General features: G+C 44.2%; 1 protein-coding gene across 3 annotated transcripts in view; it reads left to right on the plus strand.

The window, feature by feature from the left end:
* Window positions 1–15,958, plus strand: part of SMYD3 (SET and MYND domain containing 3) — a 393,664-nt gene extending 377,706 nt beyond the window's left edge. For 2 of the 3 annotated variants that reach the window (XM_069484635.1, XM_069484636.1), the window contains 2 exons: window positions 1,821–1,929; window positions 15,644–15,958. In XM_069484635.1, the coding sequence (XP_069340736.1) occupies window positions 1,821–1,929; window positions 15,644–15,745 (211 nt within the window). In that variant the 3' untranslated portion in view covers window positions 15,746–15,958. The remainder of the gene's footprint in view (window positions 1–1,820; window positions 1,930–15,643) is intronic. The other variant, XM_069484637.1, reaches the window with a different exon arrangement.
* The last annotated feature ends 9,085 nt before the right edge of the window (window positions 15,959–25,043 follow it).

The raw sequence follows: 25,043 nt of genomic DNA on the forward strand, positions 1-25,043 counted from the left end.
GTGTATATAGTTGAGGGGGTGTTTTTTTTTTTTTTTTTTTTTTTTTTTGAGACAGAGTCTCACTCTGTTGCCCAGGCTAGAGTGAGTGCCGTGGCGTCAGCCTAGCTCACAGCAACCTCAAACTCCTGAGCTCAAGCGATCCTCCTGTCTCAGCCTCCCGAGTAGCTGGGACTACAGGCATGCACCACCATGCCCGGCTAATTTTTTCTATATATATTTTTAGCTGTCCATATAATTTCTTTCTATTTTTAGTAGAGATGGGGTCTCGCTCTTGCTCAGGCTGGTCTCGAACTCCTGAGCTCAAACGATCCGCCCACCTCGGCCTCCCAGAGTGCTAGGATTACAGGTGTGAGCCACCGCGCCCGGCCGAGGGGGTGTTTTTGAAGCAGAATCTCACTCTGTCACTGGGGCTAGAGTGCCATGGCGTCATCATAGCTCACTGCAACCTCAAACTCCTGGGCTCCAGCAATCCTTCTGCCTCAGCCTCCCAAGTAGCTGGGACTACAGGTGCATGCCACCACGCCTGGCTAATTTTTTCTATTTTTAGTAGAGACAGGGTGCTAAGACTAGTCTCAAACTCCTGAGCTCAAGCAATCCTTTCACCTCGGCCTCCCAGAGTGCTAGGATTACAGGCATGAGCCACTGCGCCAGGCTGTGTGTGTAGTGTTTATATAATTTATACACACAGAGAGAGAAAGAGAGAGAGGTATTTCCCTCAGCCCCTGATGCAATCCTGCCTATACAGCAAGAGCTTAGTGTTCTCTAAGAATGGTGGCGGGGGAAAGGGGGTTGCAGAAGAGGCCAAACGGCACACATTTTGTTGACTCCAGTATAGTAAGTTTTGTTGACTTGAACTGACGTAATCTATAGCTCTTCATGGGGTCTGAGACGTAGCCCTGAGCCCTCTTTCTTTGGCCCCCTGCAATACCCTATTCTCTTCTGTTACACGTGAAAGGGATCAAGTATACACTGAGTTCCTCCTACAATTCAGGACATCACAGGGAACAGACAGGATGCCCAAATAAACAGCATCATACCCAGCACTTTGGGAGGCCAAGGTGTGAGTGAGCCCAGGGGCCTGAGACTCGCCTGGGCAACATAGTGAGACCCTGTCTACACACACAAAAAAATTTAAAATTAGCTGAGCGTGGTGGTGCACACCTGTAGTCCTAGCTACTCAGGAGGCTGAGGTGGGAGGATCTCTTGAGCCCAGGAATTCGAGGTTACAGTGAGCTGGGATTGTGCCACTGCACTCCAGGCTGGGTGACAGAGCAAGAACCTGTCTCAAAAGAAAAGTATTATAATCCAGTGAGATGATCAAATAAATATGCAAGTGTGGATAAGCAAGGTGGACCATGAAGAGCTCTATAACTGAGATTCAATCAAAGGACTTTTCAGTTAAAAGGGGGACATGGTAGTATCTACTTGGGGGATTGCAAAAACTTTCATTTATCCAACAAATACATGTTGAGAGGTCGTCTTCTATTCGCTGTGCTAGTGGTGGAGCTTCATGGATAGTTTTAAGCACCTGGTCTCCCTACTCCTCCCAGATACAAATGCAGAGGTCCAGAGTTTTGTTTCTCTAGTGTTTGTTAGAGAAACATTCCAGTCCTGTCATTTTTTCCCCTAACGCAAAAGGCATCCTGGGGAGCCGGCGACCAGTGCTGTGTTACTTGTCTTCTCCCGGATCCAAGGCTGATTTCCTCTCAGTAGCTCACTGGCAGTTACGGCCAGTGTTTGCTCCCCTTTCGTGGTCTCCTGACGAAATGCCGACTGCAAGGTGACACTGCTGACGCCTTTTGCCCTTTGGTTTCTTCCAGGATCTTTTTCCCGGGAAGCCATCCCGTGAGAGGCGTGCAAGTCATGAAAGTCGGCAAACTGCAGCTCCATCAAGGCATGTTTCCGCAAGCCATGAAGAACCTCAGGCTGGTGAGTGTGCCAAGATCTCACGCAGATCTGCCTGCTGTGCCTTTTCGGCCTGCTGTTTAACAGCTCTACACATGTGTGTGCACACACATACACACACATGCATGCCCGGTGCATGCTGGTAAATGTTTAACAACCACTCTGGAGGGAAAGAAAAACACCTTAATTGTGACATTTGCTGATGTTTGTGGTGCGAACCTACCCACTCTGGTTTGAAACTACCAATGTAAAAATTAACTTTCTTGCAAAAATCATGATAATTTTAGCAATCACTCTTGCAGCCTGGTGCAAACTGGCCTTAGAACACCAGTGTCCCTGTGCCCTGTCCACAGCAAACAGGCTGCCCTTCTCCTGCCTCCCACCCACTGCCCAGAGACCACAGTCCACGTTCCTTGCATGGCAGGCGAGGCCCCTGACCCCTGTCTGCAGTCCCCTTCACAGCCTCCCTCTCCCCACAGCCAGGGACGGCTGTGCCGCTCACCACTGCCCATGGTTACCCTGAACTGCTCTCTCCCGGGTCTTCACAAAGCTGTTTCTCTGCCTTCTATACCCTCCCGGGCCTGGCAGAACTCTGAGGCTCAGCTTATTGTTGATTTTCTCCATGCACCCTGCAACTCTTGGCTCGCCCTGCCGGTAGAGCACTTCCCACACTGTCGCAGGGGACCCTGACAACAGCCCCAGCCAGGGGACTGAGGGGTCTTCGTGGTTATCTTTGTGAGCAGATGAGTGCCACGCAGAGCACCTGGAACTTAGCCAGAGTTCACCATCGTGGGAGGGGGTCAGTGAATACAATCCTAGCAGTACGTGTCGAGAAACTGAAGGGGAGACCCGGGTCAGTGCTGGAACACCTTGTTAGAGTGACGCTTGTTTTCGCCATCTCAGGTGGTCTCCTCTGCCTAGAGGGGCCCACGGCTCTCTGCTCTCCCGGCCTCCCCACCCCAGCAGAATTCCCTGTCGCTCGGTTCGTGGCCCTGCAGAAGGAGAGCTGACGAGCTCATCTGGCCCACGTGCCGGTGGGTTGTACGGAGACCCGGTGTGGGGGTCTCACGGGAAGCGCGTCATACTGTAGCGGGGTCTCCAGGCCACAGTGCCCTGTCTGCAGGGGAGTCACGGTGAGGGGATGGGGACCGCACATGGGGGCTGCTCAGGGAGTGTCCACAAGCCGGCAGACCCCGTAACGTGGGCAGCCACCCACCTTAGACGAGAGAAATGACAGGTGCCTAAGGGATTCTAAGAGTCTGAGGTTATGCAATGCCGATTGCTGCTGAGTGCGAGCCATGCTGCCTGTCCTGGACCCTGGTTGAAGTTGGTGCACGGTCGACAGGAAGAACACAAGGATGTCTTGAAGTGACTCTGCTCTTCTTGTTCTTTTTACCTTGTCTGATTTCTTTACCCAGACTGCCAATACCTGGCAGTCTCCTACGGTCTCGGGGACAATGTTCCTTGTCTGGTCTGGTGAGGGCTTGTCAGCCAGTCAGATCAGCCAGGCAGAACGTACTTATTGGGGGTCTAGTGTGTCGAAGTATTGACAGAAACATACTGTAGAGGAAGTTTCCTAAATAGGTGACGTGCCCAATCCAAGGTCACCTGCAAGTCAGTGTTTCTTAAGTGATCAAATTAATTCCGTGCATTTATATGGGACTAGAAACTATTGATACTGCTCGTGCATGCATATTCGTACTTGGTCCTCATGGCAGATGAAGGGACAGCCACACTAGGTCCCTGGGATAAGCATTGTCACTCCCGTTTGAAAAACGAAGAAGGCTTGGAGACATGCAGAGCTTGTCTAGGGCACACCAGGGCAGAGCCAGGTGTGTTTGTTCAGTTTAACACGTGTTGATGAAATGCTTCCATTACTTGGAATGAGACTCAGTATTGTCCTTAAAATCTAGTGAAGGAGACAGACATGTGAACAAGTCATTAAATCCAGGCTAGAATCCAGGGCTGTGTTGTTTTCTTCTAGATTGACCCAGTTAAATAGCGGAGGCTCTCTAGTCAGACCTGGTGCGTGGAAATCCCTTCAGATCTAGCAAACTCCTGATGCCAGCTCAGAGGAAAATGTGGGAGAGAAATCGGAGAGGATTTAGATGCCTCTGTTCATGTGCATTTTCTGTAGAATTCTTGAAGGAGACGTCTCATACCCTCAGCTGCAAGACAGCTGAACAAACCCAGACAGACATCTAGGTGTGGGTTCATAGGATAAGGTGGCCCGGGCTGATGCCAGCCCTCCTGGTGACCTTCTAATTGTCCTTTTACACCCTCTTGCCCAGTTCTACTCTCTTGTGTCCCCACGGCCTTCTTGTGAGCTCTCTCACTAACCGTTTTAGCATCTCCCGCTCTCGGTACCTAAGAGAAGCCCACGCATGGACCCAGATAGCTGCCAAAAGAAAGATATTCTGGGAGCAGCCTCAGAATGTCTGCCCTGCAGCCTGGGGTTAAATTGTGTTCTTACCCCAAACTTCCTGTGCGACTCTAGAGAAGTCGCTGAGTCTCTTGCCAAGTTCTGATCATCAGCCAAGGAGCGAACGTGCACCCCGGCCCTGCAGGGTGGTCAGAAGAGTGCCCAGGAGGTTCAGGTTTCAGTCCCCCCGGTTACGAGTTGTGTGATTTGAAGCAGGTCATTTAATCTCTCGGAATACAATTTTAGTCTAAGAATAAGGCTCACACCTATCCCAGAGAGTTGTTCTGAGCAGTGAGGCAGCGTGCGAGGGTGTGCTTGTGACCTCAAGCGTTTCGAGACTATTAAAGATTATTATAGGAACTCTTGTTCTGATCACGCCCCGACTAGCTGGTCCCTTTCATACTTGTGTTTGTAGTTTGGGGCTGTCCATTCCCCTGTTGAACAATTGTTATATGACTGCTCCCCAACAGTTCATACTGGTGGGTTTTGTTTCCCCGAGGTAAGCGAGAATTCCTCAAGGGACCCTGACTTTGGGACCTTTGGTATCTTTTGATGCCACCTAACACAGACACACGTGGCCCAGACTCAGCAAGTTCTATTAAATACATGCTTGAATGAATGGATTTTTTTTTAATGGATGGAAGACTTTAAAAGCCCTACCCTGGCCCTGTTCTTTTAGCCACATGTGGCTAAAGGACCAGCTCATCTCAGAGCCGTTGCTGAGCACCTGCCAGCAGAGCGGTGGCCTGAATATGTCCATCTCCGTGAGAACTCCTGTGACCTGCGAGCCTAGAAGCAGGTCAGCTTCTTCCTGCAAAAACTCTCTTTTCCCAGGACTCAGGTCACCCGGAGGGAGGGGAAGGGGAACGGGAGGCTGTATCCTTTGCCTTTTGAAGCTGACGCTCTCTTTAAATGGGCACCCCTGGATATTCATTCTTGCCTTAGAAACCCTGGAAGTAACGGACTGAAATAGCTTGAATAAAAGTTCTCAAAGACTGAGTTGGGAACAGAAATCAGAGAGGAACAGAAATCAGAGAGAAACAGAAATCTGTTGCAGATTCAGTTAGGCCCCAGGCTCCGCCAGGAAAGGAATCCATTTAGCCCCGCTCTGATCTGGTTTGGGCTTCCGTTTCCCCTGGCTCAGCTGAAACGCCTACTACAGCCGCCATGGGACAGTCCTATGGTCCCTTCACAGTGCCCCCCTCCTGCTCTCGCTCGTCTCTAATCTACTTTGATTTCTTTCCATTTATCTCTTGGAAGGATTTTTTTTTTATGCTAATTTGCCTTCTTGGACCTCAAGGACAGCCCATCTGCTCTGTGTTGTCAATGAGTCTTTTTTGGTTTTGTCTCTGAGCTCTGCACGCTGCTGCTCCTGCAGCCTGGGCCCCGCATGGCTGTTTTATTAGTAGTGCTTTGCTGGCAGGTGTCAGGTTGCAAAAGTCAGATTCTTTCCTTGCAATAACCATTTTTTATCTAGATGTAAAATTCTTGTACTACACGTTGCTTCTTCCCTTCTCATGTCATTTTGTCGAAGCATTTTACACTTTGAGGATCGTTTTAGCTGTTTCTGGGCCTAAATGGGGAGTGAGGCCACAAGTCCCAGACACGGCTCTGTTCATGGCTGCACAGTTACCAGCTGCTGAAGCACATCCGGGGAGAGCCCAAAGCACGACGCTGGTCTCTGTCTGCGCCGGCCGGCACCCCGATTTCCAGCCCCCCCCCCCCAATGGCTGATCTAGAGCATGCGGTTCTGTTGTTCCTATTTCTTAATCTGCTACAGTGATGCTTGAACTCTTTGGTCATGTTCTTATTTAGGAATCTGATGAGAATCAGTGAATCACACACACACAACCTTTTGTACATTCGGTGGGGAAGGGGCCTTCAGAGGCTCCCTGAAGCCTTTGCCCGGACTCTCTAGGTGTCTATGGCCTCTAGGTTAAAAAACCCTCCTCTAAACATGGAACAGCACCCTTCAACAGTGGGGAGGAGGGAGGGAAAGAGGGGGGGCAAGAAGGCATGCAGAGATGACCTGCCATAATTATCGCTGATACCTTTGAAGAGTTGTTTGAAGAACCTGGCTCTGATATTTATGAATATCAAATAGAGAATAATAGTTTCAGGAGTGTGGTTTTGAACCAAAAAATGGAACAGACAAGGAAGAAAACAATGGGTAAAATGCAAACATAGTGATTAAAACATGTTAAAGAAAGTAAGCAGAAATTCACTTCCCGGGAAGTGTAAGTACAGTAGCAACAAGAAGCCACGGTGGGAACGTGGACTTGTGCCTCCGCCTGGCAGTAACAGCGTGTCATCCCTCGTTCTCTAGCTGGAGTGATGTCAGAGAAATCCAGCTAAAACAGAACGTTTGAATGAAATTCAGAGTCTCATAACCGAATACTCAAAATGTCCAGGTTTCGATTGAAAATCACTCATCATGCCAAAAACCAGGAATACCTCAATCTTAATGAAAAAAGCAATCAGCAGATGCCCACTCTACTGGTTGGGATATTAGAATTATGGGACAAAGATTTTGAAGCAGCCATCATAAGAATGCTTCAACAATCAATATGAACACCATAAAAACAAATGAAAAAAAAATACAAAGTCTTAATAAAGAAACAGGAAATATAAATTTAAGAACTGATAAACACAAGAAACAGAATAGACCTCAACAACATTATGGAGGGAACAGAGGAATGAATTGGTGAACTTGAAGATAGAACAACAGAAACTGCCTAGTCTGGAAAAGAGAGAAAAAGACTGAAGAAAAAGTAAAATTGAATAAAGCCTCAGGGGCCACCAGTAGATCAATAACAAAAGATCTAACATTGGAGTCCCAGAAGGAGAAGAGGAAGAGGGTGGTGTAGAAAAAGTACTTGAAGAAATAGTAGTGGAGGCATTCAAATTGGAAAGGAAGAAGTAAAATTTTGTCTCTGTTTATAGATGGCACGATCTTATATGTAGAAAACGCTAAAGATTCTGTTAAAAAAAAAAAAAACCCAAAACAACCTGTTAAAACCAATATGTGAATTCAGTAAAGTAGCAGGATACAAAACAAACATGTAAAAATCAGTTGTGAACAATGAACCATCCAAAAAGGAAATTGAGAAAATAATTTACAATAGCACGAAACAGGATAAAATACTTAGAAATTAAATTAACCAAAGAGTTGAAAGATTTTTGCACTGAAAGCTATAAAACATTGCTGAAAGAAATTAAAGATGACATAAACAGAATGACATCCTGTGTTCATGAGCTGGAAAACTTAATATTGTTAAATGTCAGTATTACATAAAACAACCTACAGATTCAGTGCAATTTCTATCAAAACCCCATGATGTTTTGGGGGGCAGAAATAGGAAAATCCATCTTATAATTCACACAGGACCCCAAGGGACCCTGAATAGCCAAAAACAATCTTGAAAAAGAATAACAAATTCGGAGGACTCAGTTCTTGATTGTAAAATTTATTACAAGGCTACAATAATCAAAACTGTGATACTGGCATAAAGGTAGACATATAGCTCAATGGACTAGAATAGAGAGCCCAGAACTAAACCCTCACGTGTCCGTGGTCAAATGATTTTTGACAAGGATGCTAAGACTACTCAGTGGAAAAGGGACAGTCTCTTCAACAAAGGGTGTTGGGGAAACCAGATATCCACATGCCAAAGAGGAAAAAGTTGGACCCTTACCTAATGCTGTATATGGAAAGTAACTCAAAATGGATCAAAGACTCAAACATAAGCTAAAGCTATAAAACTGCTAGAAGAAAACATAAGGGAAAAGCTTCATCATGTTAGAGTTAGTGATATTCCTTAGATATAAAACCAAAGGCACAGACAGAAAAAGAAAAAAATAGACAAATTGGACTTCATCAAAATTAAACACTGTGGTGCCTCAAAAGACACTATCAACAGAGTGAAAAGGCAGCCCACAGGATGGGGTATGTACATACAATAGAATATTATTGAACCTTAAAAAGGAATGAAATTCTAACACATGCTACACGTAGATGAACCTTGAGGGTATTACGTGAAATGAAACAACTCAGACAGATAGACAAGTATATATATGATTCCACTTATATGAGATACCTAGAATAGCCAGACCTGAAGAGACAGACAGTGGAACGGTGGTTGCCGGGATCTGGAGGGAGCAGGGGGAGGGGAAGTTGCTTCATGGGTGCGCGGTTGCTACGGGGCTGATGCGGAAGTTCTGGATGTGGGTGGTAGTAATGACTTCGCGACATTGCATAAGCACCGTGTGAATACACTTAATACCACTGAACTGTATGCTTAAAAATGGTTAAAATGGTGAATTTATAATATGTGTATTTTACCACAATAAAATGTTTTTTAAAGAAGAAATAATGGAAAAAAAAAAAAAAGAAGAAATAATGGTGGAAAATGTCCCACATTTAGCAAAAGACATAAACCTGCAGATTGAAGAAGCTAAGTGAATCCCAAATGGGATAAACCCAAAAACCTCCATGCGGAGACTAGGGATCATGCTCAAACTTCTGAAAGCTATCCACAAAAATAATTTCCTAAAAGCAGCAAGAGGAAAACAATTTGAATGACAGTGATTTTCTCATCAGAAACCATGGAGGCCAGATGAAAGCACATTTTTTTTTTTTTTTTTTAAGTACTGAAGGAATAGAACTGTTAACCCAAAAACCTATATTCGGCAAAAATATCCTTCAGGAATGAAGGGGAAATCAAGACATTTTCAGATGAATGAGAACCAAAAGAACTTGTCACTAACAGACGTGCTCTAAAAGAATGGCTAAAGGAAGTTTTCTGAACAGATAGAAAAGGATAAAAGAAGGAATCTTGGAGCATCAGGAAGGAAGAAAGAACACAGTCGGCAAAAATATGAGTAAGTAAAGTAGCCTTTCCTCTTCTTCCTAAGTTTTCTGTATAGGTTGGTAGTTGAAGCAAAAATTATAACACTATCTGATTCAGTTCTAAATGTATGTAGTGGAAATATTTAGGACAATTAAGTTCTAAATGAGGGAGAGTGAAAGACCTAAAGGGAGGTAAGGTTTCTACCCTTGACTTGAACTGGTAAAATGAAGACATTAGTAGAGCGTGGTAAGTTATGTATATATAATGTAAGACCTAGAGCAGTCACTAAAAAAAGCTATATAAAGGGCTATACTTGAAAACACTATAGAATGGAGTTCTAAAAAATGTTCAGGTAACCCACAGGAATGCAGGAAAAAGAAAAGAGAGACAAAAAACAGAACAAACAGAAAACAAAATATAAAATGGCAGACTTAAACCCTAATATATTAATAATTACATTTTAAATTATGTTGTCTATGTCAAAAAATATAAATTGTCTAAATATACTAATTAAAAGACAGAGATTGGTAGAACAGATTTTTTAAAAATGAGTCAAGTATATATCGCCTATAAGAAACTCTCTTTAAATATAGTGATATAGGCAGGTTGTGAAAGTAAAAAGGTGGGAAAAAGATGTGTTACGCAAACACAATCAAAAGAAAGCTAGAGTGGCTATAACAACATCAGGTATAGTTGACTTTAGGGCAAAGAAGATTTTCCTAAGGGATAGTATATAATGAAAAAAGGGTCAGTCTACCAAAAAGACATAGAAACACGGCAGACGACACAGTTGCAGAATATGGAAAACAAAAACTGATAGAACTGAAAAGGAAAATAAATAAATCCAGAAGTGTAGCTAGGAACATCAAAGCCCCTGTGTCAAGAATTGATAGAACTAGACAGAAAATTGGCAAGGATATATTTAATAGAATAATCACATAATACCCTCAACTAACAGGATCTGTTGACATTTAGAAAACACTCCACCTGACAAATAGCAGATGCACCTTTTTTTTTTAAATAGCTGCAGAAATACCAAGATAGTCTGTATTTGGGGTCATAAAACAAATCTCAATAAATGCAAAATGATTCAAGTCATACAAAGTAAATTCTCTGACCACAGTGGAATTAGCAATATTTGGAAACAAAACCAAATCCACACCTCCTAGGCGCATTGTACAGCACGTTGGGACTTGGGCTGCCCTTAGAATTTATCTCGTCCAGTCTCCTCATTCGGTTGAAGAAACTGATGGTCAGGGAGCAGCCGTGGCTTCTTCAGGGTCTCCCAGGTGCTCAATAAATATTCATTGGATTGATTGATTGATTAATTAAACATAGTGACTTAACAACTTTTTCTGGAATAGTTACTACCACTGAACCATACACCTGAGCTCACCGTGTCTGTAACCCGTCCTGCAGTTCCCCCCGGGCCGCCCTGGTCCCTCCCCGCTCTGGGCGCCCTAGGACTTTGCATCTCCATGTAACACACACTGTCCCGCTGTAATGATCCAGTGGTTACGTGTTGTCTCCCAACTGTGCCCGAGCTCCTCCAGGACAAGGGCCGCGTCTTACTCATCACAGCTGCTTGAGCGAATGACTCGATAGATGTTTCTCTAAGGACAATCTGCCTCCCAGGAGGACAAATTCCTCCCGCAGAATCTGCCCTTGGAGAGTCATCGAAGTGTAGAGCGGAGCGGGTCCCACGGGGCGCTGCTGGGTTCAGATGGGTCACCAAAGCCTTTGGGATTTCCTGCTGCCCGTTGCAAAGGGCTTTTTGTGGCTCTGGAGCTGCTTCATGTGTCGGTAGCTCTTGCCTCTTACATTTTCTACTTTGAAAAGGACCCTCCCCCCGCACCCCCAACACTCTTTCATTCTGAGAGGGGCAGAATAAAAAAAACCTGCTTCCGTTTTTCCCTGTTGTGATCCGAGTCCAGAGGTTCTGATCATGCCTGCATTTCTTGTCCCCCTGATTTCACATCCATATTTAAATCATGCTGGGGGAAGTCATTTGCTGGACCCCTCAGGCTTATGGTGGAAACTATGTGAGGTTCTTGATAAGCTTAATATATTTCTATTAAAAATTAATATGCAAGCTATATTGTTTCCAACTTTAGGTCATAACTTGATTTAATTCAATATATGGTCACAATTCGAAAATTACTTTAAAAAAAAGAAAAGGATGTGATGAGATGAAAGTCCATTCTGGGGACCCTTTCTTAATTGCTGAGTAAACCCCGTGCCTGTCGTGTGACAGACAATCTATGCTGCCGTTTCTTGTGTGACATTTACAGTCTGTAAGTGGGGGCAGCAGGCACCCTCCCCTTGGAGGCTTCAAATGAGTCCTCTTTGAAAGATTCTGTGCAGGCTCTTCTTAAATGCTGCCATGAAAAAAATAAAATGTAATGGGAAGAGATAAGCTTTTCCCAACACAAGCTGGCTCCAATTTTATATTTCCCTAATCTGTTTTATATGCTACCGTAGGAAATTAAACCGAATCGTCCTTTCTGACACGCACACGTGTGGCAGTCGGGAGGGGCTGGGAGAAGGGAGACGGAGCTACTGGAAACAATGTTTCTGTGTTTGTCAGATTTATTGTAACTGTATTGTTTTGGATAGGGTGAGCAGAAGCCCTTCCCATCTTCCCACTGGGCTGAGTGGCTTGCCCAGGGCCGCCCAGGACTCTCTTCTTACCTCTCTGGGAACTCTCTGCCCCGGCTCTGCCATAGGCTAGGTGACGTCCAAGACAAGGCCCAGATGTCCTCTGTCACCAGTCCAAGTCACAGCTTCCTGTCCACCCGCATGTCACATCATTGATACATGCACACTCCTGCACACACAAGGGCCACTGACATACTTTGCACATTACTGATCCTACTTCTTTCTTCTTCTTTGCTCTTCTCCATCTGCCCGTCACGCAAAGGAAATTAAAATGTGTGCATGTTAATCAGACCTATATTTAGTTTTGCTTTATAGACAAATAATGTAGTTTTTATTTTTCCAGTCTCTTCAGATTAGTCCTCTGCCCCCACCTAGACCCATTTCTTCTCCGCTTCTAGCCAGGCTTGTGGACCAGGTGCTCTAATCTTAGCATCTCACACCTTGTACATACACGCCCAGGACTCCCCCCCGGCCTCACCTTTACTTCCGGTGCTAAAGTCACTGCCACATAAGAGAACGCAGAACGTGACCAGCAGCATTTGACTGGGAGGACACCTGTGGCCCCTGGGGGTGGCTCAGAAGCCACATCCAGGAGACCCTCTGGTTTCTCCCCTTGGTCACTAGAGACTGTTTGTATGGGGAGACTGCACGTTACAGTCTTGGAAGGGACAGTGGGCTGAGTCCTGGGAGCTGGGTGATCGCGCCCGGTCCACCTCTGAGGCCGGGCGACCTCGGGAAGTAGTTCCTTCCGTGACATGAGAGCGTGGGACTGGATGATCCCTGTGGCCCTTCCTTAAGGAAGCAGGCTGGGAAGTGTGGGCAGGAGGCCCAGGGAAGGCCCTGCATCTGCCTGCTCCTGGCTGTGACTCTGCCGTTCCAGAATGCCTGTGGGGCCGGAGCCTCCTGCCCACACCTGGGCACTAGCCCTGCTGGGGGACAGGCAGGTCTGCCCCCGCAGTGAACAGGAACACTCTGGATCGGGGGCAACTGACTTCGTCGTTTGCGGAGTAGACCTCGTTCCTAAAGCTGCAAAGCGGAAGAAGTGAAACTTACAATGGGAACTGGAAGAAAAGCAGGAGGGAAGAAAATCGGAGCCTGTATTGTGTTTGGAAACATGAACGTCAGCCTTATGCTGCCAGGGCGATAAGAAGATAGCTTTGTCATTTAGCCTCTGAGTCAAACCGTGGAGAAGCACAGATCCTTCTCCAGGTGAGGAACCTGGAAAAACGTAACCAGGAGGACAAAAAAGGAAGCTGGTCTGGGAGATCTGAGACAAAAGCCAGGCCCTCCCCAGCAGGGGTGTCGTCGAGGGCAGAGAAGGAGGTGAGCCCGGGCTCATCCATCGAGGGTGGAGAGTTCTGTCCCCCACCCCCTGCAGAGAGCTTTGCAGCCCTGCTCTGGTCCCTTCATCTTCCTTTGCCAGATCACAAGCACATTCGGCCGTCTGTGGAGTGAAAGGGAGGAAGAACATCTAAGAGTGCTTTCAAGTCGGAGAATTTCCCAGGAAGGCTCCCTGTGACCCCAGCAACGTCCCCTCTCCAGGATCGTGCTGTCACACGGGGCTCTGCTGCAGACCCCGAGATGCCCAGAACGGCAGAGGACCCAGGGCAGCTCGGAGAAAAGAGAATGAAACAGGAGGCCTGTGCGCCCCGCATGGCGTCAAGCATTTGTTTTTAATTCTCTGCCCAGAGGAATCTCAGAAAGCTCGGCCCTCTGCAAGGTGAGGGCCGCTCCCGACACCTCCCCTCCGATGCCAGACACCCCCCCCACCGCGGGGTTCGCTCACACACGCTGCGCACCCACAAACAGACCCATCGAGTCAGGAGGCAATGAGTCCCCACCGTCCGGCATTGCAGCCCCCGCCGCTGCCTGGGCTTTGCAGCTGGCGCGTCTCGGGCTGGGCTCCGAGGACAGAGCTGTCGTCCAGGCTGAGGGGCCGAGGTCTGAGCTGCTGTGCCTTCTCTCCCCGTCCTCTCTCTCTCTCAGCAGCTAAAACTAGATGCTCTGTCTGCCTGTTTTCCTTCCAGCCTAAAGCAAATGTTTCTAAAGAGGCAAAGAGGCAGGAGCACAGGCTGAAAGCATCCATCACCCCGAGTCCTTTGTTTCTTTCTCCTCTGCAGAATCGGGGGCTGTCGCTGTGTGAGCGTGTTGGGGGTGAAGGGGTCTCACTATGTGGCCACGAAGATGCTTTCCTGCCCTAAAATCTCTATGGCTTTAAAGACGTTCATACCCAAGAATTCCACCCCTGGGAATTTACCTTAAGCAAATATTCAGCAAAGGCACAAAAAAGCCATACTGGAAGATCTGCCTCATATCACGATAAACAATTGGAATTGATCTAAATTTCTAAGAATAGCTTAGTAAATAATGGTCTGTGAACATGATAGAATTCGTCATATACGGCAGTTGTGCCGGCTGTGAATTAGCACTGAGCAATGAACAGTCGCTGTCACTTGTTGGGAGTTTACTGTGTTGTCACTTTCGACCCCGAGGGCTCCCTGGAATCGCCTGGACCTCACCCTCGCTCCCCACACTCGTGTGTAGGTTCTGGGTGCTGCTGTCTCTTGTGAAGCTCCGTGGGTGACACTGTGTGTGGCCCCGGCTGAAGCCTGGCACTGCTGCCAGGTGCTTCACTAGGTGCCCAACAGCCACCAGAGCCACCTTTTTGCAAGTGTCCTGGATGTGTTTACATCAAACACAATGAGTGCCCCTCCCTTCTCAGCCCACCCCACCTCCCATTTGGGCAGTGCAAGATGTGCTTTGCATGGTTCAATTAGAGACTATTTATTTATTGCACCAATATTTTTGAGGGTATTCTGAGTATTCATTGCTCCATAACAAACCATGCCAAAATTGAATGGAGTACCACAACAAAATTATGCCCACAGATTCCGTGGGTAAGGGATTCCAACACAGCACAATAGGAAAGGCCTTCTCCTGTTCTACTTTTCCACACTGTCTGGTGTTTCTTCTGGGAAGATACATCCTGCTCTCTCTGGCTGGGTGCTGGAATCATCTCGAGGGTTCTTGATGTACCCGTCTGCTGCCTTGGCTAGGTGACTTGAAAGACGAACTCGGCTAAGACTTTCAGCCAGAGCAGGTACCACGGCCTCTCTCCATGTGGCTCGGACTTCCTCATGGCACGCACGCTCGTGGTCCCAGAAGCAAACACGCTAGTGAACAGGGCACTGGCCTTTTTGGCCCAACCTTGGAAGTCGATGTCTTTACTTCCACTGTGTTCTTTATTGAGGTAGTCACAAGCCCACCCAGATTTCGGGAATATTTTGAAGACAGAATTGACAAGGTTTAGTAATGGACTGAATATGGGGAGGATTGTGAAAAGGTTGATGCTATAATGTCATATGATATGAAAAGAACACAAGAATCCACGTACACCATAATCCCAGTGCATACAGGTGGAACCGAGTGTAGCATGCAGTAAAGAGAAATGATTTTAAGGTGGTATCAGCACGGTATTTCATCCTTCGTGTGACTTAATCATTTTAGTGACTCTTCCTAAACCTCTACCCAGCAAAGCTCTGCCCTAGCAATCCCTGAAGGGTCATCGCTGGTCACCGGACCCCAGCGTGACTCAGACAGTGAGTGTGTTTTCCAAACACCACGTTCAAAAACCACCCTCGTTGCTTCATATTCTGGCTCAGAGAGGCACAGTTCTGTGCGCCTGGTAGAGACGGTTCAGCCTAGGAACATGCGGGTTCGCCAGGCCCCTCGCATCCTGGGGACAAGAGGGAACAGGCAGGGTCCGCCTATTTTGAGGTCTAATCTATCTTCTCTTCGTTCTCTTTAGGCTTTTGATATTATGAGAGTGACGCATGGCAGAGAACACAGCCTGATTGAAGATTTGATTCTACTCTTGGAAGAATGTGACGCCAATATAAGAGCATCCTAAGGGAACCCAGTCGGAAGGAAAGATGGCTCATGCCTTTATTGAATGCCTTATGGAGCTCACACGCTCTATCCTGTTTGATGTGTGAACCTCTCCTGTTGGAAATGCAGTTCTGTGTTTTTGTGGGTAAATAAGGGCAGATGTACGGTTTGCAAACCACAAGAATCATTAGTTGTAGAGAAGCACGATTCTAATAAATTCAAGAAATGTGGTTGAAAATGCCATCTGGTAATTGTTTTCTTTGCTTACACATTGGTGGATTTTATTGTTCAAGATCTCGACATTCAAGATAGAAAATTGTGTTTAAAAGCATGACAGAATAAAGTATAACTTTCTCTTTGATATATGTAGAGATAATTGGATAAAAATCACTATTTTCACATTTGCTTCCAAGCAAAATGTTAATGTCCATTTTGGCAAGAAGCAGAATTTTGAGATGTTGTCTTTACTCTTTTTGACAAATGGGTCCACTAGTTACTTCCAAATACGTCTCCAACATGAGAAGTTTTATCCTAAATCTTAGAAAATGGTCATTTTAGGTGTTATTAGAAAAGGATAGGAAATCTTAATGCCAAAAAAAATGTTTTTCAAATGTCTCACAGCTCTTTGTGTAAATCTTTCTCATGAGCATGTTGTAATTCTTTGTGTAGGCCATCTTTTTTTTTTTTCCCCTTGAATTTTTTTTTCTGTAATTTCCCAAATCTGTGGCTTGGTGTTGCAGTGTGATGTGCATAGCACAGGGCTCCGTTGTCCTGCACTAAGCGGAGTCTGGCATCCCAGCTCGAATCAGACCGGCCTGCTCTTCTCTCCCCTCTGTGTGTCCCCCAATTCTCCAGCCTGCCTTTCTGCTTTCCCTGTGGACGGGAAGAAATTGTAGCCATCAGTGAAATTCACCATGGTACTCCTTCAACTTTTTTGGTGTTGCAGAACATTTAATCCCTTTGATGAATCTATAAACCACCTTCCAGAAAAGCATATACAGTCTTCTTTTCCTATCCGTGGGCGGGGGGTGGGGTGTGGGGGTCGGATCCAGGACCATCTGGACACCAAAATCCACAGGTACTCAAAGTCCCTGACATAAAACGGTGCAGTATTTGTATATAACCCACACATATCCCAACGTATGCTTTAAGTCATCTCTGTGTTACTTGTAGTACCTAATAAATGTAATGCTAGATAAATAGTTATGTATCGTTTAGGTAATAATGACAAAAGTCTGTACTTGCTCAGTTCAGACGCAGTTTGTTTTTGAATATTTTCGATCCACGATTATGGAATCTACGGATGCCAAACCTGCGGATACAGAAGCCGCCGTACCGTGAACCATTTGCTTTAGGATCAGGGACTCTCCGACTTCCTGCGGTGCATCGAGGGACTCCCTGGGGTCCTTCAGCAAATGAAAACCAGACCTACTACCTTTCAAAACCACTGGTGGGACTTATCTTGGCTCCTCATTTTAAATTCTTTAGGAAAAAGAAAAAAGCCACAACAGCAGGGAGAGGCAGCAACTCGCGTGCCAAACGAGCAGAGTTCACCGACAGCAGCCCGTGTTTGCCAGTTTCCTGAATGAAATTTATCCGTCGGTGCTGATCCTGGATTAAGAGATTTGCCTTCACGCCTGCTAGAGAAAGCATGACGGGCTTTGCGGTCCCTGTCACTGGCTCCCGGTTTGCTGAGAGCCACGGGCCCTGCTCGCATCGACTTTGCACAGAAAGCAAACGTTTGAGCAAAGGTAAACATTTACCAAACAACTTTATGGCAAAATAATTCTGGAGAAAGGGGAGACGGGATGGAGAGCATAATTTAAAATTCGTGTTACCAGTGGCTAATGATTTACCTGCCACCCCAGCCTCCAGGACGCGGTTTCATTGGTCCGCAGTCACCGCCGCGGCTGGCTTTCTGCACGTCAGTAACACGACGTTATTAGTGGCTCTTCTGGGATGAGAACATGTTTAAACTGAAAATGAACACGCTGGGCATAATTTATAGCCGTGCCACGTGAGTGCCCCGAGTGTGGGGGAGGAAGCCTGCTCCCCACGGATGCTTGGGACATGCTTCCTCCAGCCGGGTGACAGAGCCGGGCACGGAGGCCACCAGACAGCCGTCACTGCAGGCATGAAAGAGAAATTCCGTACGTGGGGGCCACCCCTGATTTAGGTCTTGAAAAGTTTTTCCTGGCCCGGGTGGGAATTGATCACTCAGAGTAGCCCACTGGGATTCCACAGGGAGAACATTCTGGGCTTTGTCTGCAGAGCATCATGTAATGCTCCTGACGGGCAATCGTGGGTGGAAGCTTCAGGAAGACACTGCAGCCCTCCTTTTCCCCCGAGGTCTGTAAGGAATCAAGCTGGTCAAGGGCAAGGACCAGAAACAACCTTGCACTTGGACGTGCCCTTAACTTTTTGAGGCTTGTAAGCGTCAAAATGCTGTTGGTGCAAAGTTAGTGTGTTCAAAACCGATTCCAAACCAGTCCTCTGCCTTTCTGATTGAGTTCAGCACCATCATCGTCCTCCACTCATCAGCACAAAAGCTCAATCATGGACGCTCCCTTCTCCGTCAAGGGAATGAATTCGGTCCGTCCTCTGAAGCCTTTTGTTTATTTCAGTCACTTTCCTTTCTCGTCCGTTCCCAGCCCCTTTGCAGGCCCCGGCGCCTCATTCCTCCCTCACCGCAGGGACCCCCTCACTGATCTCTCGCCGTCCCTCCCTTCCCTCTCTGCCGTCAGAGCTGCCAGAGCAACCTCCCAAAAGGCCCGTTTCATCATTTCTTGTAACTCCTCTGCTCAAAAACCTGCAGTGGCTCCCCACTGCCACTCAAAGTCCAGTCCCCAGGCTGGTGGTCACGGCTGCAGACCACGGACGCTACACATAACCCGTGAACCTCTCTCTGGCTGGACTGGCCTCCCAACACGACCTCTTGGGCTCTGCCCTCTTCAGTCCCTCGTCTTGCCCATGCTCACTCAATTCCCTTTCTTCTCCATCTAAATCTTCCCTGTTCTCAAAGATCCAGCCCCCAAACCCTTTCCATTTTTCCTTTTTTAAATTCGAATGTGTTATAATCTATACCCAGTGAGTATTCTCTTTCATGCTCAAATTCTGTCAGCTTTGGCTATTGGAATATTCAAGTTGGGTCCTTTATCTGATGTGTTTCTATCATTTTTGAAACACTTTTTTACTTTAGGGCACAGCAAGATGTTCCAGTCCCAATTTATACTTTCCTGCTCTAGACGTGGAACCAGCCATTTCACCGAGGAGCCCTGGTTTCTTTCAGTAAGAAATGCTATTTAGAAACCTTGATCTGGGCACTACGTTAGCTTATTGCTACCAAGGTGTCTTTGCTTCGTAGGCCCTTTTAAAATAATGAGTTTGAGCTGATACCAACAATTAAAATCCAACATCCAGGGTGGTTCTTCATCTTCCTCCTTCCGCGTCTGTGCTTCTCTCGTACGTACAAAATAGTTTTGAAATGACTACACTACAACTACTACCAACAGCAGACCTACTAAGTAAGATTTACGATTCCTTTCCAGCCCTTTTTTTCCTTAGACAAAAAGGTTGTATAATTAGAATACTGGGCTTAGAAGTTAGTTTGGTGTGCTGGCGCATGCCTGTAGTCCCAGCTACTCGGGAGGCTGAGGCAGGAGGCCAAGATTGTACCACTGCACTCCAGTAGGGGTGACAGAGTGAGACTCTGTATATATAAAAAAAAGTTGCTTGAATTCTTTTCTGTATGATTATGTATTCAATTTGATATCTAATTAGGTTTGTTTCTATTTGAATTCAACGTTAGGGTTTTCCCATTATTGATTTATATTGGTATATACATATCAATACAAATATAACATATTAATATGTTATATTTTGCTATTATAAATAATGCCATAATGAATAACCTTAGGCATATGTTTTTTGACATTGCTGGAGATACATCTTCAGGGTAATTTCCTACAAGTGGAGTTGCTGAGTCAAAGGGTAAATGCGTCTGTAATTTTACAGGGTATTGGCAAATTCACCGTGAGCAGGGTTGTATAACAATGCCAGTTTCCCCTCAGCCTTGCCAACAGAGTGGGTTGTCCAGCTTCTGAATTTTTTGCTAAGGTGATAGGTGAGAATTGATATCAATGTAGTTTTAATTTGTATTTTTCTTATTAGTGAAGTTGAGTGTCTTTTAAAATATTTAAAATCCTTGTGTCTTTTTGTGAACAATCTTTACATGTCTTTTGTCTATTTTTCTATTGTTTTTTGGTCTTTTTTCCCTTAATGCTTTAGTTCTTTATATTATATATTAGGGAGATTTCTCCTTTATCTGTGATGTTTAATCTCTCAGTTTGTCATTTGTTTTTTGTTTTGTTTTGTTGTGTTTTGTTTTGACTTTGCTTTAGGTTTTTGCCCCGAGTTCCTGTGGATGGCATTCTCAAAACCATTCCTTCAGAATTCTATTCCATGATAAACCAGACCCCAGTTGTAAAGTTAAGCACCTCCAACCTTCCTCATGTGGTTCCTGGTTCTTACATATTCATGAGCTAAGTTGATATTTGAAAAAATTATTCTTCTACCCATTCTATAACCTTATTGTCTTCAGCCAACACCTTGCTTGGTTAAGGTTGTTTTTTTTTTTCTTAACCTGATAAGTGATTGACATTTTCATTCCTGAACTGTGTTCTTAGTGGTCTTGCTTTTTTGGGTTGCTTCAATTTTCCATTGAACCTGGTAATACAATTACTAGGATGTACTTCAGAGAATCCCCTAGGTTCAGGCAAGGTTCTCCTTAACCCCGTGTATAGCAGCAATTCAACAGCGGGGTCCATCAACCCAATCAGAACAGTAATCTGCTTCTGAGGCTTGAAGAGCCCAAGGGGCCAGTCTCAGCTTCCATGATAACGGCGTCATTGTTGTATTCCCTGGAGGAACCATTCCTCTCTTAGAAGCCAGGACATTTAAACCAGCAGATCCAAATTTCACAGCGATAGGAAGCAAAACTTCTTCAAACCTGCTATTATGTTTACTGTGATTGTGGGAAGCTACTCCCACCCCCCATCTGCTTAGTTCTTAGAACATTCATTTTGCTTCTAAGAGAAACAGCTTTGTATATCAAGTTGATGATTCAAAGCATAAGGAATCCTCCAGAACTGCACTCTACCTGTTGGGATAGTCTCCCAGCTAACGACATACACGAATCCTGTCATTTCAACATTCTATCAGGCCAGCTGCTTCTGGGTGAAGTGATACCAGTGTGACCAGTACATTCCTAGGCTTGAGCTGCTGGCTACACTTCTGCTGTGAAATTAGTCCCTTGCTCTAAAGCTGTGTCGTGAGGAGTACCACAACTTCCTCCAGGTTTGTTTGACTTCTTGAATTTGCAGCTTCATGTCTTTCATCAATTCTAGAAATTTTTCAAAAATGAACTCTTCAAATATTGCCTTGCCCCGTTTTTCTATTCTCTGTTTCTGGATTTCATTAACTGGACTTTATACATTGTCATTTCAAGTTTCTTTCGAATTTTCATCTCTACCTCTCTCATCTTCATTCTGGTTAATTCCCTTAGCTCTGTCTTCCACTTTATTAATGAGATTTTCATATGTTGAATTTACTTTTATTCTACCTACTGAGCCTTTCAACTACATAATTTTTGTTTCTCAACATTCTATTTCATTTTTCATGAGGTCTTATGGTTTCCTTCTTACATATAGTTGTGTACTTATTTTAAATTGTCTTAAATTTTCTTCTGTTATGAAAAATTTCAGGAGTGCCCTAGTCTTCTTGCTTATCATGTATGCTGTCTCTCTCTTGTAGCGAATAGCTTCCTTGTGTGCTTTGTAATTTTGATTGTGAATTTATTTTTAGTGTGCTTGGTTTTATGTACATGTATGTGAAATGTAGCATGGGTTGAGAAACTTTGTCAAGAGTAGTTTTGTATTTCCTTCTATTATTATGACCTTTGTCAGCAGACAAGTATACACATATATTAATTGTTCTGCTTGTTTATTCCTGCAACATATGCTAGTATAATTTAAATGCAAAAATAAAAACAATTTGTGGGTTACATATACTTTGTTTCTTCCAACCCAAACTCTGAACATGAGCATGCTTTCTTGCAGTCTTCATGAGGAAACAAAACAAAACATAATTTCACTATCATTAGCATCCTATAAATAATGGGAGTTTCAGAAAGAGAGAATAGAGAAATGAAGGAAAGGAAATAAGTAAAGAGATAATTGCAGAAAAAAATGTCACAGAACTAAAGGACCTTTTTTACAAACTGAAATGGACCTAGATTGCTCAGTGAAATGAATAAAACTAAATCTACATGAAGAAACTTAATCATGAAATTTCAGAATACAGTAAACAAAAGGATCTTACAAACTTCCATAGACGAAATCAAGGAGAGTTTCTTACAAAGGATCAAGAAGAATGCTATCAGATTTCTCAAAACAAACATGAAATTTAGAAGACAATGGAGACAAACATTCAAAATTCTGGGAGAAAATTATTTACAAACCCAGCATTGTAAAGATAAATGCCAAGCAAGCATACTAAAAGTAAATGTATAATAAAGACTGCAAGTCTCCCAAATTTTGCTTCCCATGAATACTTTCTCAGGAAGCTACTGAATAATTTGTTTTCTGGTTTTCTTATCTTTTCTTTCCTATTTTCTGTCGCTTTGCATTTTTGCTTTACTTTATGAAAGATTCCCCCCATTTTACCTTTCAAACTTTTTGTAGGACTTTTCCACTTCCAATGGCATTATTTTTAATTTTCAAAAGCGCTCGCTTTTTCTTTTTATTAATGGCATCTTGTTCTTATTTTTTGGATTCAATATCTTATTTTTGTAAGGATACTAACAATAGTGGAGAGAAGGTTTTTTTTTTTTTTCTCTCTCTCACTGCATAATTTGTTTCTATCAAATTGCCTTTTGTTTGTATTGGGCTCCATGTTTCAAATTAGATTTTTCCTCCAGTATCTGGTGACCATAGTTTAGAGAGAACCAGAGAGCCAAAGTCTCCAGATTGGAGACTTTATGGTTTCTATTAAAGAATGCTGAGTTTTGTCGTACAACTCTTCGTCAAAAACAATGAAAACTGCTGAAAAATAAAATAACTAAAAGCAGTAGATTAAAAGGCAGTGGGGAAATTGTAAGTTAATATATGGATGAAAGCCTGTAACAGAGAGGTTAGTGAACCATCGGATGCAGAGCACCAAAGCTGCTTGTCCACTAACGACATCTGTCAGCACCACATACTTGGACTTCAGAGGATTTAGGAGAAAAAGGCACACAAGTTAAGGCTCATGAACTCCCTACAGTGGTCAGACTTAAAGGCGATTCTGTCCGTATTGAATTGGGACCCCAAATGGCTAAACATTTATTGTAAGGAGAAATGGCTCAGGGGTGGCTTGGTATTGCAAGGGGCCGTAAATTATAAATAAAAGAAAAGGGGAAGCAAAAAAGAAATCCTATAATACTAGTGCTGAAAGACCAGAACTTACGTAAATCTGCAAGTTAGGCAAGCAAAGCCTGGGTTGACCAAGGAATCTCAAGCTGGGAGCTGATTTGAAGTGGTTCCCAACTAGTAATGCTTCCAAATATTTGGCGGAAACAAATTAAAAACCTCACTGGAGAAGGATACACCGATCCTAGGCCTCTGGGAGAGCCCACAAGTCATTTTGTCAAGGTCAGTGAATGACCAGAGATAATTGGGAACTTCAAGAACAAAAGCAGCAACAGTAAGTACCAGGAAAACAATAGACAAAAGAAAAAAGCTTATTCAAATTTCAAATACTGGAAATATTATATATAAGAATTAGTAATTATAAAATGACATTTTGAAAAACAATCATACAGATTCTAGAAGTGAAAAATTCAATAATTGAAATCAAAATGACAGTGGATATCTTTGGCAGAAGATTGGTCGTATCAGAAAAGAACATAGTGGACAGCCAGATAGTTCGAAAGAAATTATCCATAATGCAGCACACACAGGTAGAAATACAGAAAATATAGTAAATAAGAAATAGGGAAGATATAGTAATAAGATCTGTCATACATTTGATCTGTTAGGCCCATTAAGATAGAAGAGCAAGAACATACAGAGACCACATTTGAGCACATAATGGTTGAAAATTTCCCCAAATTCATAAAACCACTAATCCACAGATTCAAAGGTCCAGTGACCCCCAGCATGATAAATAAAAAGAAATTCACAATAGAAACATCAGTGTAAATTTAGAGAAAACGGAAGAAAAAAAATCCTAAAAGAAACCAAAGAAAAAAAGGCAGATTACCTTCAAAAGAATGCCAGTTAGATTCACAGGTGATGTCTCATTAGCATCTTAGAAGTCAGGGAAAAATGGAATATTGTTTTCAGTTGACAAAAGAAAACAAATGTTACTCTACAATATTATACCCTGCAAAAGTATCTTTCAAGAATGAGGGTGGAATAAAGACATTTTGAAATGAAACCCCAGAGGACTTATTACTAACAGACCCTCACTGAAAAAAAAAAAAAAAAAGTTAAAGGATGTCCATGATACAGAAGGAAAGTGATCACAGGAGGAAGGTCCATGTTGCAAGAAGAAATGGAAAAGAAAGAAAATGGATGACTAGCGTTGGCATAATGATTACTTAGTTTTACCTGTGCTTGCCCGGGATAAAGTACCTACTGAAGAAAGGTTTTAGGACAAGTTGCTACACTGCACAGGACTGGTGTGGCAGTAAGGATAACTAGCTGTAAAGACTGTGGCTTGGGACAGTCATTTCTGCCTATGCTGGAGAGATCAAAGGGAAAGAAATGACAAAATTAGTGTCCTGAATTCTCTGCTAGAAGATACAATCGGGGAAGCAGAAACCTTCTAGAGTAGCCCTAGAAGAATTTTCTTGCAGTTGTGGGGAGAATTCCATGAAAGTTGAATCCAGAGCCCCACCAAATCTCATACATATAGCACTGATAGGGAAAGAGCAGGTTTAAAAGAGGGATATTGGTGTGTCATTGGGCAAAACTGACCACCTTGAATTCGTAAATACCCTTGAGCCTTCCTTACCGAAGAAATTAGCTCCTCCTCCCTTATCTGAAGACACTTGTTTCCCGCTGATTGAAGACTCTGTAGTATGGTCACCAGAAGCGACTGACTTACAAAGAATATTCTGATTCTTCTCCAGACCCGCTCTGTCACCCTTCATCGCCTCCGGACTCATGGTGTTAGCATCAGATTTCTAACACCAGGTGAGGACTCCCTCAGGAGGAGATGGCTTATATATCCTGAGGAATATGTGTAAGAATTGAGTCTAAAAATAGTAGAGCAAGGAA

The sequence above is a fragment of the Eulemur rufifrons genome, chromosome 11 (genome assembly GCF_041146395.1).
Source record: "Eulemur rufifrons isolate Redbay chromosome 11, OSU_ERuf_1, whole genome shotgun sequence".
NCBI classification, from domain to species: Eukaryota; Metazoa; Chordata; class Mammalia; order Primates; family Lemuridae; genus Eulemur; species Eulemur rufifrons.